The 18,799-nt window shown below is 40.9% G+C and overlaps 1 protein-coding gene across 1 annotated transcript in view; it reads right to left on the bottom strand.

The window, feature by feature from the left end:
• Positions 1-18,364, bottom strand: part of NCEH1 (neutral cholesterol ester hydrolase 1) — a 62,808-nt gene extending 44,444 nt beyond the window's left edge. The window contains exon 1 of the mRNA XM_004424728.3: positions 18,114-18,364. Within this exon, the coding sequence (XP_004424785.1) occupies positions 18,114-18,347 (234 nt within the window). The 5' untranslated portion in view covers positions 18,348-18,364. The remainder of the gene's footprint in view (positions 1-18,113) is intronic.
• Between the last annotated feature and the right edge of the window lie 435 nt (positions 18,365-18,799).

Below are 18,799 nucleotides of genomic sequence, written 5' to 3'. Positions count from 1 at the left end.
CAACGCTATTCTGACCCACTCTTCAAGGTACAGCTTTGATCTTAACCCTTCCAAGGTCATTCTGGCTCACAGTCTTCACCCTTTTCTGAGCTCACAGCCAGAATTGTACTGCCCATTTGAAAATTACTCATGTACTTACTGCCTCCGGACATCTCTAGGCTTATGCTCTTATATTACTTTACTTGCTGTGTGATTATGTCTTGTCTCCCCAAATAGATTCTGAACCCCTTGAGCATAGGAACCATTTGGAATACATGTGTAAAATGAAAATTGTTCAATAAATATTTGTTAACTACATGAAACATTAAATGAATGTTCATTGTAGAACATAAGTCATAAATTCATGTCTTCAGGGGCCAAGGCAGCTAATGCAAATGAGTAAAACAGGTGTAAAACATCAGGAAGTGGGAAGGCTTGTGGCAAACTAGAGACACAATGTCCTGAATAAGGAAGAAGATGTTACTCTCCCCCAGGTGATTGTGTGATGTGGAAATTCTGGCCCAGTGTTGCCAGAGAAGCAGGAAGTCCAGATTATTGTGTGATCCTGAATTTTAAGTGTTGGCAATGAATTTAAAAATGATTAATATACAGTGTGGCCCAAAAATAACATATCTGCAAGTCAGTCTCTGGCTCTCAGGCTGGTTGTTTGCAAGTCAGATCACATTTTTTCATATAAACAATACACATAATTGACAGTGCTCTATCCTCCAACCTGGATAATAGTAAACAAAATCAAGCATAAAATTCGAAATATTTGACTTTTTTGGTTTTATTTACTTTATATTTTAAATTATGACAATGCATAGATGCAGTTTAATTAGAGAGCAATGACAATGGACATGGGATTATGGGGAATCGGAATGGGATTTACAGGTCCTCTCAAGGACTGCAGAGGCTGATGCACTTGCTTCTTTTTAAAATTTCTTTTCCCTTCAAAACACACAAATTTCCTTTTCCTTGATTTGAGTACAGTTAGAGGTAATTATGGTCATTCATGGGGGATCACAAAAGAAATGGGGGGGACAAAGATTAATTTTTTTGAGATAATTAACTGGGTTAGAGTTAGAAGAGAAGGGGAAATGTGTTAAAGAGAATATACTATAATATGATATATGATAAATATAAGTATGAAAGAAAGTCCCAGCTGCCTGGTTGCTGTCTCCTTTACCCCCTACCAAGGATGCCAGGAAGTGGGTATTTATAACCGGTCTTATGATAGGTGCCCAATACTGTGCTAGGGGTCACGGTGCTTCTCCCTGAGGTTGACAGATGCGTTAAACACTTGGTGGAAACCCACAGATGCTCTGGACACACAGAGCCCTACAACCCAAGCAGCAGTGGAAGCTGACAGTCCTCACGCAAACTGAAAACCAAAACAACTTGCACAGCATGTAAATGTCTTCACCCTTGCAAAGTAGGGAGTTCACACATGTGATCCAACATGGCTACCACTGACTAAAGTACTTTTTTTTTTTTTTTTTTTACAACTGCTTCCAGAGACGTTGGTTCACTCCTTTGTATACCCTTAATGGGGACAAATCTTCTTTCCCTGAGGTTGAATTGATTTCTGGAAAAGCTAAAGTTCCTCCAGATAACAAGATGTATAATCAAGCTGAGGACTGTATTTTGTTCATAAACAAGGAGAAACTATGAAGCAATGAGACTGATGTTCACGCGCACCTTGTGAAACGGCTTGGAATAAAATTTCTAAAAAATGTTTTATAGACACATTCTGAGTACTATCAATGGCATCACCATTAGATTAAAGCTTAGAGAAAGATACTTGGAGGAACAGGCACCCTGATGACAAGCCCCTATATTTCCTTCTGCAGGGTAGTGTAGCGGATTGCAAAAACCATGGGATTGAAATGAAAGACCAGGTTGGAATCCCTTCTTAGTTGCTTACCAGCTGTATGAATTTTGTGAAAATATTTTACCTCTCAAGTATTTTTTTTAAATGAAAGTTTCTTTCCTTAAGTGGAAGAATATAAAGTGTGAGAGCAGGAATTATACTTGTTTACTACTTTTTCTCCAGAATAGAGCTGATACAAAATATATGTGCAATAAATAGTAATTGAAGGAATGAACAAGAATTCTAACTTCAACTGTTTTCAAAGAAATTACAAGTAAACAAGGTATCCATTTAAGCTATTAAATTACCAAAGTTTAAAAAGTCAATTATAATAGTTCATGCTGGAAAGAGTACAGTACAACTGGTCTTCTCTCACATTGCTATTAGCCATATAAATAGGAAAATAACTTGGAAATAGAAACAGGACCTGCAAAAATATTTATACTCTTTGATCTAGTAGTTCTAATTTTGGGGAATCTCTTGAGAAAAAGTCCTAAAAACAAAAAGATTATATTCACAAATATGTTCACTGTAACATTATTTATAATAGCAAGTAACTAAACAGTCTAAGTTTCTGGTAATAGGGGAATAGTTACATTAAAAATAGCACATAAGTTTTGATGCATCCATTATAAAGAGAAGGGAATACTATACATTAATAATGTGGTACCTCCTTCTGGTATAATGATAAATAAAATAAATTATGCATAAAATTGTATGTTCTGTGTGACAGCGTCTCACAAAGGTAAGCAACATATACACACAAAGAGAGCCTGAAAACAACTATAACAAAAAGCAAATGGTAGCTGTGTTATGTTAAGACTATAGGTGAATTTTTCTATTTTCTAAATTTTCTATAGCATAATTATATACCTGTTATGGTAGATAAAAAACAATTCAGTCCTCTAATTTACTAAAGGATGCTTCTATGGGAAAAATTTTAAAAGTAGCTGTGACAGCCAGGGATTATAGAACTTAAAGAACATTCTCCACCCTCTGACATCCACCTACTGCCTAAATGCACATTTTACCTACTCACATTCCTACACACCACTTCCCTGTACACACCTTTGCCTGCACAGCTTGTCTGTCTCACCCATGCAGTATCTACCTTCCTCAAAGATACAGAAGGGTGAACTGTAGGGTTCCATCTCTTATTGGAATTTCTCCTGCTTCCTCTCATGACCAAATTCCAGTTCATCCTTCGGTATCCATCTCAAATGCCTCCTGCTCTGTGGCACCCTGTTCAACTCACTCCTCAGTCACTCCTGCCCCAGTACTCTCTAGTACAGAAGCATCTACTTCTGACATTTGTTGTATTGTCACTATCAGTTCCTATATCTACCTCCTTCACCTCTGTTCTCCTAGGTCTACCATACTGCCTAGTACATAATTAGTGCTCGATATAATTGTTGAAAGGATGAATATATGTTATGTTTCCTTTCATTATTGCTTCTAAGTTCATGCTTTCTGAAAAAGTAGGCAGCTGACTCTTTATCATTTTCATACTTGGGCTCTTCGTGGAGAAGGGACAGGAATCCAGGGCAAAAGCAAACATAGTTTCCTGGTTGATCCAATGATGTTGCCTTATTTGAGATGTGGGAATGTACAGGGAAAATTTCCTGTCAGGATGTTGTCACCCCCCTCTTTACTGTAGAAGCTGTCCAGGGACTTTGGGTCACTCACCATTATTCACTCAGCAAATGTGAGTGTTTACTTTGTGCCGGGGACTTTTAGGAGCTGGGTACACAGTGATGAAGCCCACAGACATGCTCCCTCCCCTCACAGAGCTTCCAGCCTGTTAGGGGAGACAGAATTACTTAGGGAGACAAACTACTTAGGAGTAATTAAACAATTACAGATGGCAGTCTGTTCTATGGAAGGGAAGAACAGGGTGGAATGAGAGAGAAAAATCAGGGTGAGAGGGACACTAGACTGGGGAGTTGGGGGTTAAAACAAGAGCTCAGGTTCTTTAACCTTACACCCAACTCCTCTGACAAACACGCAAGAAGCGTTTGTCTCAAGTAAGCCACCATAGCTGCCAACAACTGCTGTGTTTGTTTCAAACTCTAAACAAAGAATGACTTTCTGAAGCAGTGCCATAGGGACACGACAAGAAAGACTGACTTAAAGAAGTTTTTGTTTAAGACAAACGGCCACTAAAACCAAACAGTTAGAAAAACAAATTGTTTTCAATCAACATATATTTGGCCACCAAAATTTAAATACTACTTTACAGGTTTGTAACAGAGAATATTTTTAATAAGTAGTTTAAAGCTTAATTTGCCAAGTAATACTTATTCTTGAAAAAATCATACATTGGTTGTGTGCTTTCATAATCCTACTATTAACTTACTTAAAGTTACCACAATTAAAACAGTGAAATATATCTTTTTTTCTTAATAATTTTATTTATTTATTTTTTCCCCCAAAGCCCCAGTAGATAGTTGTACGTCACAGTTGCACATCCTTCTAGTTGCTGTACGTGGGACGCGGCCTCAGCATGGCCGGAGAAACGGTGCGTCGGTGTGCGCCCGGGATCCGAACCCTGGCCGCCAGCAGCAGAACGCGCGCACCCAACCACTAAGCCACGGGGCCGGCCCAGACGGTGAAATATATCTTAACAACACAAGACTGAGACTAGTTCCACCCATGGACTGGTTGTCTAAAGATCTCCTTCAAACTTTTATTTTTTACCTTTCAGAAACTCAATAGAAGTAGCTCCCTATGTGTGCCATACTCTCCCAGAATTTTGCACCTGCTGTTTTCTCTTCCTGGAATGCCCGTCATTCCCTGTCTGTCTGATGTGCTGCTTCTCATCCTTTCAGACTCAGCTCAGCCGGCACTTCCTCTGGGATCCACTGCCTGAGTTCCCCAGACATAAGAGGCTTCCTCTGCTGGGCTCCCACAGTGCCCACTCTGGACCATAAACTGCAGCACTCAGCATGTTTTCTTGGAATTGCCTACTTGTTGGTTTTTCCAAACTAGGATGTGAGCACCTCAAGATCTCTGCAGTGTCTAGCATGTTCCAGGTGATTAGTTTGCTGAAAATACATTGGCATTTTAGAGAATGAATAATGCCTGGTTTTCCTCTATGAACAGAGAGAGGAAGAGCTGTAACAGAGTGTAACACTATACATTTAAGTGTAACTTCAGTGTTTACAAAAAGACTCTAAGTAAACCTGGCTCTCGCACGTGCACATAAAACCACGGGGACCAATCTGTATTGCAACAACTTTAAGGATAACAGGTATATAGAACTTAAAAATGCTACCCATGGTTGTTTGCCACTGTTTGAAACATGAAAATGGAAAAAAATGGTGGTGGGGGAGGGGAGAGAACGGCATAAAGACATTTAACCACTGAAAACACTCAAATGAAAGTCCAACTTTCTAAGCAGTTAAAATTCTATGATTTGCCCAAAAATATGCTTTTATGGAGTCAGGAAATCATGTTAATGTTTTTAGAGTAATGGAAAATCACTTCCAAAGAGGTTCCTTCTGTAGATATAACCAATAACAATGTTTTTTCTTTTCATCCAAGATCTATCTTCATTTAAGCTGCAGAATTATGCAATTTTAGTTGGCTATATGGGGAAATAAGACTGACAAGTTATTAGTTTGGGGCAGTAGGAGCTTCTGTGGCTGCTCAGACCCAAACCTGGCACGTGGTGTGTCCTGTAAAATGCTGGCCCACTGTCCTTGACAAAGTATAGTATGTGCATTTAAACCGTCCACTGCTAACCATAGAATTAATAGGCATCAGTCTAGAAGGGAACAAGTTGAATATTCATCTGTTGTGAACCTCATTTTGAAGCAGACAGGAAAAGCTACTTAGCATATAAAAGTCCAGATTTTAGGGGCCAGCCCATGGCATAGTGGTTAAGTGCACGTGCTCTGCTGCTGGCGGCCCGGGGTTCGGATCCTGGGCGCGCACTGACACACCGCTTGTCAGGCCATGCTGTGGCGGTGTCCCACATAAAGTGGAGGATGATGGGCACGGATGTTAGCTCAGGGCGAGTCTTCCTCGGCAAAAAAAAAAAAAAAAAAAAAAAAAGAGGAGGATTGGCATGGATTTTAGCTCAGGGCTTATCTTCCTCACACACAAACAAAACAAAACAAAAAAAAGTCCAGATTTTAAAATATGTTTCCACATAGATGAACCAACCAACGTTAAAGTTAGTTATTTGGGGAAGGGAAGTTTCTTTACTTAATTCCCCTTGTTTAATTTTTTTTTGAATATATATTTATTTTTTAAATGTACTAAAATGTTATATATATATATAAAACTATTACATATATTTATATATAAAACTATTTAGTACATCAGTAATATCCATCAGTAACCTCCACCTCAGGTTTTAATCACAAGCTGTAAAATATTTTGGCTATTTCCAGGCAGAAATGATAGCTCAATATCAACTTGCCAAAGTCAAGACATTAGTTTTGGCAGACATCCTTGAAGTGGTTCCAACAAACAGGCTACAGGTTGAAAGGCTGAAATGTACAAGCCACAGTTGCCGGGCTGATACATCTGTGGCTGAAACATTGAGGGGTCCACCAGGATACAGAGTTGATGGCTGATTTCATCCTCATGTTCCTCAATCTCTCAGGAGAATTCAACACAGATGACCATCCCCACCTGGTGGTTCACTGGTTTCTTTGACAATATTTCCCCTGTTTTCCTCTGTTCCCTGACTGCTCTGTCTCCTTTGTTGGCTCCACTTCTTCTCGGCAACTCTAAAACTATTCTCTTTCATTCAACGCTGTTTCCTTAGGGGATTTCATGTCTTTACTGGATTTCAATTATCACTGACCTGCCAATAAATTTCCCCATATTTCCTACATTTTCCTTTATATAATTATTTGTCACATATTTTTGGCACAGGATTATAGCCCCAGGAAGGCCAAATGCTGTTTGTTTTGTGAATTGCTATAACCCCAGTGCCCAGCACATTATGATTGCTCAATTAACTAATGATAGAGGCCAAGGTGAATTTCCTCTATGATGGTGGTCAATTGAAGACACCTGCCTTTAATAACTTTTGCGGTCAAAGTCATCCTTTCCATAGTTATAGGCCAGATGTCCGGGCCCAACAGACGGCAATCATTTGAGAAAATCCAAAGCCACTTGTTGAGGAAAACATCAACCCTGCTTGCAAGCACTTCTTCGCTACCTTCACATGGAAGCAAGATAGCCTATCGGGACCGAATTCAAGTAAAGCACTTTAATTTATATAACAAAATGTCACGTCACCAGCTATACCTTAGGTACCTAAACTCTAAGGAACTCTTTTCAGTTGACACATAATATTCTAAAACGGACTGATACCTTGGCAAAGCCTGGTGGAGATCTTTGATCTAAGACAGCGATAGTCTAAGTGACCTACCATTTCTCCAGCTTTTGGAGCACTAACTCCAAAGCCATGATGCCTGAATTAGAATTCTGGCTCTGGGTGTGTAACTTGGGCAAATTACTTAACCCTTCTGTGCCTCAATTTCTTCATTTACAATATAGGAATAAAAACAGTACTTATATCACAGGGTTGTTATAAAGATTAAGGTAATATACATGTAAAATAGAACAATATGAGTTAGCGATGATGATGTGGATGATTCATATATCCAATTAGAACATCAGCAAACTAATAAGCCCATGGACACTAGAACTTTAACCATAGGAAGAGGTTTTTAGTTCTCGTTATATACCAACCACTGTGCTAAGAATCTTATACACACAATCACATTTAATCCATATAGCAAGCCTTCAGGGAGGCACTAAAAGTGTCACTATCCCACTTCTATAGATAAAGAAACTAAAGCTTAGAGAATTTAAGTAACTTGCCCAACTAATTTCACAACTAGCAACTGCTACTGCCAGGATTTAAACCCGGCAGCAGTAGCCAACAGCAGTCCAGGTTAAGAAGATCTACACCTGTATAGAAATCCATAAACCTGAGAGCAGTAGCAGACTGACAAGAATAATGGTGAAAACAAAAGAATAAAAAACAGCATATTACTATTGGAGTCTACTGCAGACAATTGCCAAAAATCAGATCGGGACTAAATATATTTCTTATGCGCCAGGTACTGTTCCAAGTGCTTTACATATTAAGTAATGTGTGATGATGATGACAAACAATGATGCTTTATACACATTATCTCATGCAGTCTTCACAATAACATTATGGCTAAGTCACGTGAACGTTTACTAGATCAGGAAACAAACTCATAGGTTAAACACACTCTTCAAGGTCACATAGCTAATGCTCAGAGTCTGGATTTGAACACAGGTCTCCCTGATCCCAAAATCCATGCTCTTAAACACTATGAAAACAGTTCCCCAAATTCGGTAAATATACCATCAGTATTATGAGGTTTTCCTGTAAAATAAGGATCTATAGTCACTTAAATTTGGGTCTTAGTGTCTATTCTCTAAGATTCAACATACATATTAGTATGGTAGGAATTTTGAAATGTTTTACAGTTAAAAAAGAAATCCCGGGTAACTCTGTTTAACTCAGCATTTCCCAGTCTTATTTAACCATGGAACACTTTTCAATGTGTAATATATATTAAAATTTTCCGGGACTGAAATTTGTAAGTATATAATACACTTCTTCCCTGTGATGCTTTCTTAATGTGGATCACCCAACTAGTACAAACAATTTCAGAGTGGAGGGCCTGGTGGGAAGGGGAAGAGGGGAGACTGAACGGTCATAATAGGAAGCTGTGGAATAGAGTTGAAAGGGCTATGGAGACGAGCAGACCTGGCTCACAGCCAGCCTCACTAGGCAGTCATGTGTCTCTGAACCAGTTATTTAACCTTGCTGAGCTTCTATTTCCTTTCTCACAAAATGAGGACATTAACTGCTACCTCACAAGGTGGTTGTGTTTACCATTCAGTAAATAGATCCATGATTATGCAGATATCTGCCAGCAATCTTTTTCTATTAAAAGCAGATCATCTTCTAAAAGCAGAAGAATTGACTTGCCTTGCTAAGAAAGTCAGGGAGGCCGGGGTTATTGCTGCCCTAGACTTGCTTCTCACTGACAAGGAAGAACTGTGCCATGAAATGGAAGTGACTGAAACCTTGGGACAGAGTGACCCCATCTCAGAACTGATGCATAAGCTAGGACTAGTGAAATAAACATTTTGAGTTTAAAAAAGCAGACTTCAGAACAGTCAAAGAAAAGGTAATTTGAGTCTCAGGGCAGAGAGACTATTATGGCACAGGCAGCACAGAAGAGGGGCAGTCAAATTAATTTCTTACGGGGCATTCATCAATTATCCATTCAGGAGGAAAAGGAAAAGGTAGAATGATATCAAATGAATGTGGGATTTGAGAGCCATCTTTAAAGAAGACAGCCTGTAACTCTGCTTAGCTAGAAACAGGCACATAATTCATTACAAATTCAAAAACAAACATAAGTCTGCAAAAATACTATGAGGAAGTTAGAAACCCAGAAGACAGCAAGGCTTGCAAAAAAAGAGTTGCAAAGGACAACAAAAAGCCATTTTTGGGTAAATTCAGAGTCAGAAGCACATGGAAGCACTAGGTCTGCCCCTTGGGGCAAATAAAGTAACAAGAAGAACGAAAGAAAGCGGAACCACGAATTCCCATTTTCTCTATCGTGAATGACCTTCAAACCAAAAAAAAGCCTAAAACATTAAGAGAGAATTTATGCCTATGATAGGTGAGAAAACTTATGATTTGGTGGGGAGCTTGTACATAAATATCAACATAGGGAAAGAAATATAAGAGCCATAAAAGAAAAACAAAATGCTAGCAGAATGCAAAGGAAAGAGAAATTAAGGCTGACTGGGGAAAAAGGGGAAGTATCCAAAAGAGATGATTTTTGAGTAGGTGTCGAAAGATGTGTGGGATGTGGCCAAAGTAAGGGGGTGGGAGGTGAGGTGACAACAGGAGGAAAGGTGTCAGACAGAGAGTGTGGACTGTCCTGGGAACACAGTGAGGCTAGATTCAGCAGAATGGTACCAGGCTGTGGCAGGCCCTAAGCGCCAGCTAAGGAACTTAGTATTTTTATTCTGCTGCTATCCTGGGGGACAGGAAGCTAGGGAGTGAGGAGTTAGTGGAAGGTTAACAGTCAGATTTGGGCAGAACAGGGAGCACAGGGATCATTCTACAACTTTGACTTGATTATGCTGGTCAACGCAAGTCAAAGAAATGTAGGTGAGCATCTGTTCAGATTTCTCTGGGAATAATTCTGGTTTAAAATGGTTGTTCTGGCGTGATTACTAATAGCAGCCCTTATCACTCTCAAAAAAGTTCTGGTTTGGACAATAAATTATATGGCTACCTGGGTATATGCAACGTGGAGACTGTGTTTAATAGCAGTAATAATAAACATGTATTTAAATAGTTACCAACTATAGAGAGGAGAGCTTCCCAGCAGGTAGGCCACAAGATATCAATATTTAGGTGTTTTATGGGGGTAAAAACTTAAAACCATTTTTTGTAACTATTAAAAACTTACCAGTGTTGGCATTCTATTTGAGAACCATTTGCATAGTTCTCTTTATAAATCTTGTGAATTCTGTCATTCAAGCCCATGCAGATTCCCCCCATATTTCCTCCAGTCTCCCCCGGCATCTTTACGGATGTCATCAAGTCTCTTGCATGAAAAAAGGTTGGGAAACACTAGTGTAGATGAATTTAACCGTGGGACATTAAAAAAAAAGTCAGGATACCGTGTACTAGTGACAAAGTTATCATGAGTATTCCCATACGCGTGGCCGCAGCTATGAGGGGCCTGTCAGAGAGACAACATCCGGGACAAAAAAGGAGCCAGTCCATCATGGAGGACTTTGTTTCCAGGTCAGCCTGGCCCAGCAGTGAGAATGAAACTGAGAGTCTAGGAATTTTGATTCCAGTCCCTGTTTGGCCAGTATAACTAACCATGTGACCTTGGGGATGTCATTGATCCTTTCTGAACTTCAGCTGCCTCGCTTGACAAATGGAAATAACTAATGCCAACCAGTGATTTACTGTAAAAATAAAATGAGATGATAGAAGTGAAACCCTCTGTGAAACCTAGAGTGCTACATAAACGTAAGGTATAATAAAAATTATGTTCTTTAGGGTCTCCTTTCTATTAGGGCTAGCCTCCTCTTCATCTCACCACTGGTGCCTCCGGGGTATCCTTGGTAGGATCTCCCACTCTTACTCTCAGTCCATACACATTCATTCCCGCTACTTCCACCACCACCCATTCACTGACCACTCCCAAATCCCATATCTCCAGCCCAGCTCTCTCTCTCTGCTGAGCTCTGGTCTTGTATATACAAGCTATTTATGAACAGCTATCCTTGGACTAGTTGCATGGACACTGCAGAACAAGGTCCAAAACTCTATTGGATCTTCACTCTCAGATCTGCTCTTCTTCCTAACTCAGGGTCATCATCAGCATTCACCCAGTTACTCCAGAGTCTGTCCCAGGAGTCAACTTTGACTCCTTCCCCTCCTTCACTCCACACTATTCCTCCGCCAGCATCTCCGGTCAGCTTCACTCCCAACCAGCCCTACTTTATTAGTTCACGCTCTCACCTCTCACCTGGATTACTTCCTAAGTGGTCTCTCACCTTCACTTGCTTTCTTAAACTCTAGTCTCTACACTGCCACTGAGAAAGACCGTTCTAAAACACAGATTTGACCACGTGATTTCCCTGCTAAAAATCTTTCAGTGGCTCCTTTCTTGGCCCACAGAGCCCTTCATTATCTGGCCTGTGCTTCCTTCCTGCCTCATCTCCTGACTATTAAGCTTTATGCTCCAGCCAGCCTAAACCACTTTTAGTTCCTTAGCTGTAACATCCTCTCCCATTGGAATGTCCCTTCTGGCTGGAGTGCCCTTCTCACTCTTTTTTCTCCCCTCTCTTCCCCTCCTCCACCTCTTTCACTCAGCTAGCTCCCATGGCAAGACAGTCTGTACAATGGTTAAGCTCCTGAGCTCAGAGCACAGGCTGGAGCTGAATCATGATTCCACCTCTTATAAACTGTGTCATCTTGAGCAAGTTACCTTTCTTTGCATTTCAGTTTCCTCCTTTGTTAGATAAGGAAAATAAGAACACTCACCTCATAGGATTATAGCATGGACTAAATGAATTACCTGCAAAGCACATAGCACAGAATCTGGCACAGAGTAAATACTCACTATGTGCTTAAAAGACGTTAGTTATTTTTACTGTAAACACTCAACTTTGATAACTCAGATTAGATGTCAAAGTTCCCGATGATCAGGTCTACATTAGATGTCCTTTTTAAGGCTCTTGCAGGGGCCGGCCCTGTGGCTTAGTGGTTAAGTTTGGCATACTCTGCTTTGGCAGCCCAGGGTTTGCAGGTTTGGATCCTGGGTGCGGACCTACACCACTTATCAGCCATGCTGTAGTGGTGACCCACATAGAAAATGGAGGAAGATTGGCACAGATGTTAGCTCAGGGCAAATCTTCTCCGCCGCCCCCCCCCCCCCAAAAAATAAGGCTCTTGCAGCAACCCATAAATGCCTCTATCATAACTCTTCTTCCATCCTTCAGGTGCACACTCTGTAACTAGCAATAGGTTTATCTCCCCCTTACTCAACTGTAAACTCCTCAAAATTCGGTAGGTGCCTTTTCATTTTTGTTTTGCCAGTTCCTAGCACTGGTGTTCAGTTAATATTTAATGAATGAATGATGACTTCCAAATGGTATGATTTTAATTTTATTTTGGAAACACAAAGATAGATTGTTAAAATTTCATAATATGTCACAGATTAGGTAGGAAATATAGCTAGGTTTGCCACTTGGAAATTCAATTACATTTCTTAATTCTTTATAAACATAAAATGAAGGAGAAAATAAGTGGTAAACAGTTCCCACAGTTTTATGTGGCAGTAAAAATAAAAATATACTATTTTTTTCTTTCTTTTTTCAGTGAGGAAGACTGGCCGTGAGTTATCATCTGTTGCCAATCCTTCTCTTTTTGCTTGAGGAAGATTGTCCTGAGCTAACATCTGTGCCAGTCTTCCTCCATTTTGTATAAGGGACACCACCACAGTGTGGCTTACCAGAAGTGTGTAAGTCCACGCCTGGGATCCGAACCTGTGAACCCCAGGCCACCAAAGCAGAGTGCACGAACTTAACCACTACACCACTGGGCCAGCCCCATCACTATTTTAAAAAATGTAATTGCGCATTAATAGAATGTTTAAGAATGATTATTGCACTTTCACACCTCACAGAAATGTCTTCAGATCAAGCTCAAGCCACATATTACAAATTGGATGTCCCATTAAAATAAAGTAATAATGTTGGCATTTCTGTGCTCAGGGCTATATGTGTAGAGTTCTAGGAAAAATAAATAATGAAACTATAAATTAGGCATTGTCTAACAGATCTCGTAGCTGAATCAATCTGACCTTAATGTTCGATTGGGATCCACCAGGAGGTGCTGTCTACAGAGACCAACCCAGGCTGCTCACCTGTCAGAACTAGTACTGGTTAAATACTCCCCTTGAAGCTATTCTTAAAGCCTTTCTGCTGCCAGGTGTTTAAGGAAAATCCCATCAAATCAGCTAAAAATTATTGTGGTTGGTGAACTCTCTAATTTACGTGAAGAAATATGTATCAGAGCAGGTCTGGAAGAAGGTAGACAAAGCTTATTATTTACTAATGTTTTCAAGTTCCTGACTTGAAATTTACCTGACATTAGTCAACATTTCAGGTCATGAATGGTTATGAAAAAGGTTTGCAAGTTGGAGTTCTGCATAACATCCAGCTGAGCTGTCAGTTAAACCACTCCCACACAGCCCGAAGGCACAGCATGCACAGAAAATCCAGGTGAGATCACTTTAGATTTCAACAGGGTTGGAGACATTTTACAGGATGAAAAATCATGCTCAACTAGTCCAGAAGCACTGTCATCCATAAGAAATAGGTGGGACATTCAGCAGAAATATCAGTTTCAACAACCTCTCTTTTACATTATGTCATCGAAAAGATACATAGTATAAGAACTAGTAAGTTAGGAGGTGATCAAGATAAGACAAGCCAAGCTCTTGCTCTGAACTCCCTCAGATACCCTTATTACCTTTAGTCACCATCTTTACCAGCCCTCTAAACCGTACATAACCTCTCTCTCCTATGAGCTTCTGTAACTGTACCTCTTCTGTAATACCTGTCAGCTCCCAACTTTTTAATAGCTGGATATTAACACGGCTTCTCCATTCTACTAGGCTGTAGTTTCTTTTAGGTCGTTTTAGCATCTCCCTAAAACCTCAAACAGTAGGCTTTCAATCGGAATTACTTCTAAGTGAGCATGCAGTATCCACTGTGACAGCTGTATCAGGGGATCCAGGATGCCTTTTTTAAAGAAATCTGATTGTCTTCATAGAACAATTACTAAAATATTAACCACATTGATATGTGTATGCACATCAATTCCACTTTAGAAGTAGGAAGTCTACAAAAACCTACTACAAAAAAGGTTTTAAATAAATTCTAATTATTACATGTTCATTGTAGAAAAAAACTAGAATATACAGAAGTGAAAAGTGAAGATATAACCTTACAGCCCAGGAAAAAATCACTATATTTTAAATTATATCCTTCTGCTTTTTCTATACATATATATATATAGATATACATAACTATATGTTTTGATATACAGATATTTTAAATGGGATAATGGCGTATATGCTGTTTTGTAGCATCTTCCCACTTAACATACAATACAAATCTTTTGCAGGCCATTCACTGTTATTGTACAACCTAAACTTTTTGACTGCATAGTATTCCAAAATATGGGTTTATCATAATTTACTCAATTTCTTATTGTTCTTATGTTTTCATTCTTTTAAATAATGCTGCAAAAAAAGAAAGAAAAAAAGGTTACTGAATGTTCCCCCATATTTCTCATAAATAGCAGTGCTTTTGCACTAGTTGAACAAGGTTTCTGATCCTGTAAAATGCTTCCATGTTTATAGCTACAGCTTTACCTATATCCGTGATTACTGAAATTTATCCAGAGAAATTGCTGGGTCAAAGAATAAAGACGCTTCCAACGGATACTGCCAAACTCAGCAGTGTACACTTCTCAGTATCTTCACCTCTACTGGGATTACCATTTTTAAAAATCTTTGCTTACGTAGCATTTTGAAACCAGTAAACTGCCCAAACTCCCTCCTTGTGTCCCTCTGGTTTCCTGTTGCCCAATCTTCCTCTAAACCTCTCTCTCCACTGCTCTTCCCAGACCCCCTTTTGCTTGCGCTTTTCCACTGCTCAAGTCTTACAATGGCTTTGCTATAACACTGAAATTTGCCTAGCTAGTATTTTATCCCCTTAGACTCTTAGAGCCCAAGTATCAACCAACTAATCTGATACACTAATCCATGCTAATGTAAAGGGGCTCATTCTCAGTAACATGTGTGCAATATAACTTGAGCAGTTTAAGGAAAATATATTATCTACATCTGCAATGCATTTTATTTATCTTAAAGAGCACTGGTTCTCAAATTTTGCTGCACATTGAAATCACCTGAGAAGCTTTTAAAACCACTGATACTTGGGACTCACCTCCCAGAGATACTGAATAAATTTGGTATAGAGTGTGACTTGGGCATTGGGGTTTATTGGCACTCTCTAGGTGATTCTAATGTAGCATCTGTATTTGAGATTACTTAGAGAAAGATCCCAAGTAGCTTCTTCTTAGGTAATATTGGAGGACCCCAAGGAAGAAAAGTACAAGGAACATAATCTCAATAATCTGACTTATCTGCACAAGATAAAGGAGATAAGAAGGGGCACAGAGGGGTGACACATTTGCTAATGTCAACAGAATAAAGGTAGCATTCATATTTCTTGATGCTAGGCAGGTGCCTGCTGTGTTAAGAAGTAGGCCAAGCTTCATCTCTCTGAAGTAGCTTCAGTTGCTTTTGTAATTGAGCCAATCAACTCTAACTAAAATGATCTGGCATGCAATTTAGTGGTAGCTCTCCAGGATTCAATGAGATAAAATGCTTCCAGTTTACATTTGTTATATTGTTTCAGCAAAGTTGGGCAATCCCACCGATTTCCCCCACAATCCATAGTGGACCTTTGGGACAACTTTTAAAAGAATAACCACAACAAATTCCAGGCATTTAAATACATTACCAAACCTCACAGCAACCTTACAAGGTAGCCATTAGCCCAATTTTACAGGGAAAACTGAGGATCAGAGAAGGTTAGTAAATTGCCTCACCTCACAGCCACCAAGTGGCCTGGCTGGGATGGGATTCAGGGAGGCCTGACTCTAACAGTTATGCTCTTATTTACATACAGTGTAAAAAGGCAAAGCCACATTGCCTTTTCCCCAGGATAATTTGAAGTGACATTGGTAAATTGCTTTACTGGGTAGAATATGCTTCCATGTGATCTGAATGATCTTGCTGATATCCCACAGTTCAGAAGACAAGTGATGAGAGGCACTTCTGTGCAAACCCACTCTCAAGCCACAGTGTCAGATGACCATATTTTGTTACCTCATCCTTCTCTGTGACTTGGCCTTACTAACACTATCATTCCCAGCAACAGCCGCGGGCACATTCTGTAAAGGACCATGGGGTCCAAAGGCCTTGCCTCTGATTGTTTGGCAGCCTACTTGAGGATAAAAGGCTCTTCTCCAAACCTGGATTTTCCCAAATTACTTATGGTGGGGAATACTTCCTTGGTGACCTGAAAACTAAGAATAATTTCTGTTTGATTCTTTTTTTCCTGTTTTTCTTATTCTTATTAGCCATTATTCTTATTGTAGAAGGCCATTTAACCCACACAGGTAAATACCATTGTACCCCAGAATCTTTGAAGGATGTTACTCCGGAATTACATAATTTCTGGAGGAGGAGAAGGATTGCAGGGCTTCCTACATGACGACTGCCTATCTTGGAAGCAATGCTAGAGAAGGGGATGGTCATTCTTCCACCATGTCAACATTATAGCAGGCAGGAGGGAAGGAAGTGGATCTATAGCTTCATAGACCCTTCCTAAGAGACAACAGGTGGCTTGGGTGGAGAGTGTGGCTGGGTTCAAGAAAAGCAAATTCCTACTAGGAATATGCTACAATGCCCTAGCTAAGGAGATTTTTGATAGGCCAGAGCCTCAGAGACTACGTAATCCTACACACAATTAGAATGGACAGGAAAAGGAGCATCAATCCTCTAGGAAAATCAGGATTTTTTGTCTCTCTTTCTCTAGTCAGTCCTGAAAAAAAGGAGTTTACAAAAATAACCTTTAATGCCCAAGGGTAGGGGAAGGGAGGAGACTTGGTTCTGGAGGAGGGTTAGGAGTTTAGATGGAGCAGGCTGCTCAGAAATACTGTTCAATCTGAGGGCTCAGCCTGGTCTGCAGATCCTAGTCTAGATTTTAGATTCTCTGGCACTAAAAACAGCACCTCTTACCATAGAACAAACCAGAGACAGTTATATTTTCCTGTCTTCGGGGGGAAAAAAATACACACCCATGATACAGTAGAGAGAAATGTTGCCCTGGCAGGGTAAGCCAGGGTATCCTGGCTCAGGCAAATGTTTTCTCCTCCAAGGACGTAAAATAAATGCTGCAGGGCAGACAGAACACAAATGCATCATGCGAACACCGGCTGCTGCCGCCTCCGCCGCCTCGCCTCCAGCCAGGCCTCCTGGCCTCTCAGGCTGAGCTGACAAATGCCACGCACGAAATGGGAGAGCCCCGCGGGTCCTCAAGGGCTTACAGGAGCCCTGACTGCTGCCCCCGGGGATGGAGAGCTCCACAGTCAGGGGACGCTGGGCGATCGCCCATGCCCGCTACTGCTCTTAAGGTGGCTGCGTCGCCCGGCATGAGAGCCTGTTTTTCCCAGAGCCTTCCTAAAACATTTAACTTCCTCTCTGCCGGCCCCTACAGGAGAACGAAAATGGGGGAGGGATGGTTTATAAAATGCTGAAAGATGGTTTTTTGACGTTGCAAGCCAAGGAAGAGGTGGATATTTAGGACAGATGAAGGGTTAAACAGTTGTCAAATTCTATTCAAGAACTTCACCTTCTCCGTCACCAATGCAGACAGATCTAGCCCGCTGCTAGCAAGAAGGAGGCGAATGCGACACTGAAAATGCCAGACCGAACCACCTTAAAAAGCGATAGCCACATTGCGTTAGAAAAATATGCATTCTCGGGGGACAGGGTCCGGAAATTTTGTTTCCCCCTTCAAATACTGCTTAGGAGGAGGAAGAGAGAATCAGCGCTGGGCTGCGTCTCACCACTTGCTGTGCGCTCCGGAAAGTCGCGTCCAGCAACATCAGCTTCCAGGGATCGGACACGGAGCTGGGCAGGGGGATGTAGATGTAATAGGCAGCCAGCGCCACCAGGGCGGTGAGCAGGACACAGGACGACTTCATCCTCCCCGGGCTTGGCTCGCCCGCGGGTAGATGAGGGCGAAACGGCGATGCCACCCAAAGACCTCCAGCAAGTTTCTGCCAGCACCAGCCGCTCATTCACTGGTTTCTTATAAGCCCGGGAGCCAATCAGAGGCGGCGTCGGGAGGAAGTAGGAGCGCTGACGTGCCCCCTCTTCGGTGTCCTTGCAAAGTGCGGCAGACACTCCAGGTTTGAGAAAGCTCTGGGGCTGCGCCTGGCGCAGCACAGCGGTCTCTGGAGGACACAGGTCTGCACTGCACGCTGTGACCAAGGGCTCCCTCCTGAAGGTTCTGGAATGGAAACCTGGAATAGTTTCAGGATGACGAGTCTCTGTCTGTCTAAAGCAGTTGGGCCATTCTTACTCAAAATGGAGATACTGAGAAAGATAATAAAAATCCATGGTCTTCTAGAGCCAGACTTGCAATGGAATGTAAATTCTAGCTGATATGATAATTACAAATTCTTAGCTCCAACAACGACAAGCCAGTAGCCCATCTAGCACCCAAGTCCTGGTTTCCAAGTCCCATTCT

Source organism: Ceratotherium simum, chromosome 15, assembly GCF_057802395.1.
Source record: "Ceratotherium simum simum isolate JZ-2026a chromosome 15, ASM5780239v1, whole genome shotgun sequence".
Classification (NCBI taxonomy): Eukaryota; Metazoa; Chordata; class Mammalia; order Perissodactyla; family Rhinocerotidae; genus Ceratotherium; species Ceratotherium simum.
Note: the sequence above shows the minus strand (reverse complement) of the source record. Positions and strands in the feature narration are given on the sequence as shown.